At 35.8% G+C, this 6,208-nt stretch overlaps 1 protein-coding gene across 2 annotated transcripts; it reads left to right on the top strand.

Annotated features, from left to right (window-relative positions):
- LOC132598901 (probable pectin methylesterase CGR3) lies at window positions 1-5,404 on the top strand. 2 transcript variants are annotated; one of them, XR_009566720.1, is made up of 8 exons: window positions 1-181; window positions 1,709-1,837; window positions 2,943-2,982; window positions 3,260-3,298; window positions 3,845-4,219; window positions 4,418-4,473; window positions 4,972-5,225; window positions 5,275-5,404. XR_009566720.1 is itself a non-coding variant. In XM_060312049.1 (7 exons), exons 2-7 carry the CDS (start codon window positions 1,727-1,729, stop codon window positions 5,125-5,127), a joined length of 777 nt encoding a protein of 258 aa, XP_060168032.1. In that variant the 5' UTR covers window positions 1-181; window positions 1,709-1,726; the 3' UTR covers window positions 5,128-5,404. The 2 variants fall into 2 exon arrangements, 1 of the variants encoding a protein (XP_060168032.1); XM_060312049.1 differs by having other exon boundaries at window positions 4,972-5,404.
- The last annotated feature ends 804 nt before the right edge of the window (window positions 5,405-6,208 follow it).

Genomic DNA, 6,208 nt, shown 5'->3' on the forward strand with positions numbered 1-6,208 from the left:
AGAAGAAAAAGAAGCATTATCTGCGACACAAAGTTTAAGGAGTATTTTATTTTTCCCTCTAAAAGATTCCCCGAACACAGACGACACAGTTACAAGTAGTAATAAACCCAAAGCAAGCAGATCCAGATCCCAGCTTCATCCTCAAGATCTCGATCTCATTTCCACTGATCTTTCAACCCAGGTAGCTCTATAACCTAACCCGACAAACCCACCATTGTTACCCACTTCATAAAGTTTAAGTCTTTAGTTTCTATGTTTGTGTACGTTGTGCAGTAAATGTAGTTCCCGTCTTTTCAGTTTCAAGAACTGGTTCATTTATATACTTTATTGTTAGTTAATGTACTTTGATTCTTTGTTGATATTCTTTAGAAGCACATGGAACAGTTATACTATAGTTGAAAAGTTGCAATTTAGGATAACTTTGAATTACAATTGCAAAGTATAGAGGAATGGGTGTAGTATTTCGTTTACTAATTTTGCAACCTTTCCTTGTTTAGTTATAGACTTAAGGATCCTCCCCACTTTTTTTTTTTTTTTTGTTTTTTTTGTTTTTTTGGTGGATGTTATTATGAATGAGTTACTATATAAGAAACTACTGCAACAAGTTTTCTTGGGGTTTATTACTAAGTTAGAGGATTATATTCCAATGTCATAATAGACATGTTAAAAAAGAGGCGGATCCAAAACCCTCAGGGGTTGGCCTGGTGGCAATTGACTTGAGCCTTGGGGTGCTCCCTTTCAAGGTCTCAAGTTCGAAACCCGCTGGGTGCAAACAATTTCTGAGGGCCATCGGACTGGGGAAACCCTGAAGTACCTGTGGTGCACTTGCGGGAAACTCCTTGCCGAGGGCCTGTGCACCCCCGGGATTAGTCGGGGCTCAAAGAGACTCGGACCACGCGGCGCTAATCAAAAAAAAAAAAAAAAAGAGGCGGATCCAAGATTTTAAGTAACTGTGTAGAGTACTTCTGCACCAATTTCTAAGAAAATTCAGCTCTATATATGGTTCAGGTAGCACCCTCTGCACAAATATTATGTCCGCCGCGCACAAATAACTGTAATGAATAGTATTCATCTTTGGATCAAATAGATATGGTTTTAGTAGTATGTTGCTTCTTTAAGTTGAATGTCCTTTATGAACTTTGAACATTTTCGAAGCCAAGAAAGTTGAAGTTGAAGAGAGAATTTTTAGCTATAGTCTGTTTCCATCTGCTTATGTATACTGTTATGACGGACCAAGTTGTTGTGCCTGAATTTCTACCAAATGATAAAGTATCTTGAGATAGGGGAGTTAATGTTATCAGGTCGTTTCCACTGTCAAGTTCTTCTATGGCAATTTGTACAATATATACAACAATTTTTTTCATAAATGCAAGGTAAGGCTGCGTACAATAGACCTTTGTGGTCCGGCCCTTCCCCGGACCCCGTGCATAGCGGGAGCTTAGTGCACCGGGCTGCCCTTTTTTTATACAACAATTTTTTTACAACAATTTTTTTTCATAAAATGCATATTACTGTTCCAATCTTTTAGAGGACATTGACTATATACTCCAATCTTTTCAGAAGACGTCTTATACCTCACATCTCTTTTTTGCCTGGTTTAATAGTATCAATTATATTGCCGTACTCATCTGAATCAAATGAAATAACAATACTTCGAACAGCAATCATAACTTATTATTAACTGGTATTAATGTTGGATATGCTTCAGTTATTACTACTCGACAATATGTCAAGAAGGCCAACTCGCCGTCTTGCAGATAATGGGAGCATTCCATTTGTGGGCTCCTTACACCCCAAATCACGTCCATCTCCTTTATTGTCCTTGGGACTTCTTGTGGTAAATGTCCATCTCTTTTGTTATTATTTCCCTTTGATACTGTGCTTATTACTAATAAAGTTTGACACTTTTTCATATGAAGGGGCTGGCTATGAAAAAAGTCATAAGGAAATTAATTTCATGATCAGAGCAAAGTAAAAACAAAGAATCTGCAACTTCACAGTTTCCTTTAAAAGAATTTACTTCCCTGCAAGCACGTTTTTAACTATACTGTCAAACAAAAAAGTCTTCAAAAACTGTCACACCCTCGAATTTGGTAGGACAATGGGCTTATTATAGTTTTTTGACCAACTGAAGGAACTTATTATGGAGCAATGCAATTACTGGGGAGTTACTCATAAACATGCCTTTAATGCTTATTTTCTTTTAAGCCTTCCTTATGAGTATCCAATCAATTCATCCCCAAAACAGAGAAGATAAAGCAGAAATGAAAGAATAGGGTCTGAGAAGCCTCTAAAACTGAGGGATAGTCTTGCATGATTTAGGTGTAAAGCAATCTCAGGAGGAACTAGCAAAATCCCTTCAATGACATACTTGATTTAATTGGCATAAGGTTCTCAATCTCCTATGCTTAATACCATTCAAATTAGATGCTACCTTACTGCAAATATATCTATCTTACTTAGATATATTGTTATTCCACATATATAATTTTGTTTCCACTCTTCTTGAATTAGCATGCTATCTATAATTCCATTCATGGGCCTCTTTACCATAATGAGAGCTCATATTTTTTATTGGTTAGGCGATGTCCTTTTTCTTTTCTGTGCTACTCTTCTAAGTATTCATAAAATGTTTCTGTTTGATGGCATGCAAGGGCGGAGCTACAATATTAGATACGAGTTTGGATGAACCCAGTAACTTTTGCTTATACTCTTTTTTTTTTTTTAATCAGAAAATTCATTAAATATGTATAATTATTAAATTGCGAACCCAATATGTAAAACGAGCTATGTTTTTGGTGGCAATACAAAATCCATAAACTTCAAGTCCTGGCTCCACCTCTGACGTTGTGCCAATCTTGATTTTCTTAATTGTTGGATCTTGTTAAATGATCCCAATCCTATAATAGCCGTTGATTAGATCACTTTTATGTAAATTTCAGGGTGCATTGCTGATCATTGGTTACGTATATCATGGTTCAGGTTAGTAGCCATATATTTCATTATAATTATCATATGCTGGCTAAGCAGGTCTTTATGCTATCATATAATCTCCCGATCATATGATTCTGGATGACGATGATCTCTATCTTTATTTTCTAAGATCATTGCAGATGGTTTTTCTTTTATTTGCCTTTTTTTTTTATGACATGGGAACCCGCAGCCGCTACCCTTCGGGTGCGCACAGGGTAAACCCAGCTCCTGTGCATTCTTTTATTTGCCTTCTGAATTGTGAACTCTTTTCTGTTTTCTCTGATAGGTGGAAGAAGCGCAGCAGATGCTCTTAGTAGACTTGAAGGTAACCATCTATGACAACTGAATAAAGTTTTTGCGTTTTTTCTGCCATGACAAAGTATAACTCAGCTGCTAGATAATTTTCGTACTTATGTTGGCATTATAAAAAAAAGATATTCGTACACGGAACTGATGTAAGAGACTTCAATTAGAGTTATCAAAACAACAAAAACAAAAATGAGGAGTCTGTAATTAGAGTATAATGATGATCTTGCTGCTGTGGTTCGTCTAGGTATATTATTATGTGGGATGAATAACAATCTTAATATTTTTCCTTTCTCTTGAATGCTTAAAGTCTTTGGTTGCAAGTAGATCCATGACAAGGTATCCGTAAAAAAAAGGCCTGATTTCTCATTTATATAATGTCTGCTTGGTGTAATTACTAGGAATTTGTTAATGTTAATCTTACTGGCTGTTAAAAAGATGCTTAGCGAAATACTTTTTGTTAGTCTTGCTGGTCCTTAATTGTTTTGTTCTTGCTGGCAAAGGAAAAATTCAGTTATTTGCTTTGGACTTTATATTGTTTTTGTTTTGCGTACAATTTCTTTAGGTGGTGCTTCATGCACAGCTGAGCTTCACAGAGCATTACCTGTACTGAAGAAAGCATATGGGGATAACATGCGTAAAGTGTTGCATGTAGGCCCTGAAACTTGTTCAGTGGTCTCTAAACTATTAAAAGAAGAGGATACCGAAGCTTGGGGCATTGAACCATATGATTTAGACGAAACCGATAGCAACTGCAAGGCTCTTGTTCACAAAGGGATTGTGCGAGTAGCCGATATTAAGTTTCCTCTTCCCTACCGTTCAAAGTCGTTCTCTCTTGTCATAGTGTCTGATGCAGTGGATTACTTGTCTCCAAGATACCTTAACAAAACTCTTCCAGAGTTGGCAAGGGTGGCTACTGATGGTTTAGTTATTTTATCTGGTAAATACTAAGAACTTTGGCCATTTCAATTTTCTTAAATAGATCAGCTGATATACATTTTGGAACTGGTGATGTAAAACTGAGGTAGGGTTACTCTGTATATTATTTGCTGTAAGAAGGCAGTTACTTTATGAATACTTTTGACCTTTTAATAAGAACCATTCGACATTTATCTAAAATATTGGATTGCTTTTTTAGGTTATCCTGGTCAGCAAAGGGTTAAAGTGGCGGAGCTGTCAAAATTTGGCCGGCCAGTAAGTCAATGATTTTGTCTTTGTAGCGCATAGTTAAAATGTGATAATGATATATTCATCTATCCATATGTAGAATCTGTAGATTTAGCATTCATCAACAACAGGACATCTTTGGTTAAACTACAGCTAAACGTTGTGTATGCTATACTCAGACCTAATTCCCCACTTCTTTCTCTTTTTTATAAGTACCTAACTCCCTTGCTCTGTGTCATGCATCTAGACTTGTACACTATCTAAAAGGTTTTAAAAAATTACAGCTACTGTAATTGATGTTTCCTATAGATTGAATACTGTTGGTTCGATTGCAAAATGGTGGAGTCATGATTAGCTATTTAAAGAGTCTTGGCTTTTGATTACATGGGATCTTCTATTTGCTGATAATGCTCTAACTGTTCAGTCTGCTCTCATTCTAGAGAGTGATGTTCTCAGCTAATTTTTAACCCTGTTCTCTTTTGCAAAGCATGAAAACTTAACTTGCTTATCTTTCTCTCTATGTAGGCCAAATTGCGGAGCTCATCCTGGTGGATTAGATTTTTCATTCAAACCAGCTTAGAAGAGAATGAAACTGCAACTAAGAAATTTGAACAAGCAGCAGCCAAGAGGTCTTATAAGCCAACCTGCCAAGTTTTCCACCTCAAACCACTTCTTCGTTGATAATAAAACACCTCTCTGTTAAAAAGATGCGAAGTGTCTTCAGCTGTATTAAATGACATGCTCCAAGTGTTGAAAAGTTGACAATTTTGTTGGAGGAAGTTGTTTCTGTATGATAGGCTTCACGAGTCTTGTATAATAGGCTAGGAGCTTGCTGTCAATCGGTAAAGCTCCTTGTAGCTGCAAAAAATAGCTGCTTTACTATGTCCAGACCAGACATTGTTTGAGAATTGAGTACTGTATAAGCTAAATCAAAAAGTAATTTATGATTCTTTTGTCATATTGTGTACATTTCTTTTAAATTAGTCTTGCTTGGAATTCTGAGTTTCTTACTGGTATTAATATATGCGACGCAGTTTATGTGAAAAAAATTACTTATTCCATACTATTGTACTGAGAGGAGTCATTTAATTTCTATTTTGGGGGTTGGGATTTTATTGATTCTGCGAATGTTCTTATGCCTCATGTAGTATTTTCCTCAACAACTATTTTATATTTCAACTTATCTATTTTATCATTGTCACATTGATTTGCTGCAGATTTGTTAGGCATTTTGGATTTTTTACCTGGGAGGCTGACAATAGCTAGGAACCCGACGGGACATCCACTGTGAAATCGACAAAAAACTTTTACACCTCCGTGAGGGCAGCGTTTATTACAATCATCACAACTTTTCCCCGACAACATAGGCGCTTCCAAAGCATGTTAGAACAAAATAACTGAAGAGGCAAAAACAACAAATACAACATATTGTGTGCGAGCGTATGTATATATTTCATACTATGAACTAGTGAAAAGTTAAAAAAATAAAAATAAAATAAAGAACCTGCAAATGAGGCTCTGCTAAACCTCTTCTAATAGCTTTGGTGTAAATTTATAATTGTGTTAAAAATTTACTTAATATGTATAAATAGTTTATCAAGAATCTAATAACCAATTTTTTTGAAAATCTAAAACCCATAAACTCAAATCCTATATCCGCCTTAGTTTCAATGTGATGTTAAGTTTAAAGTCCACAAATGCATTAAGTGAAGGACTTTAAAAGTGAAGTATGAATTGGGAAATGGAGGGAAATGAAAGTTTG

This window comes from Lycium barbarum, chromosome 6 (assembly GCF_019175385.1).
Source record: "Lycium barbarum isolate Lr01 chromosome 6, ASM1917538v2, whole genome shotgun sequence".
In the NCBI taxonomy this organism is placed as follows: domain Eukaryota; kingdom Viridiplantae; phylum Streptophyta; class Magnoliopsida; order Solanales; family Solanaceae; genus Lycium; species Lycium barbarum.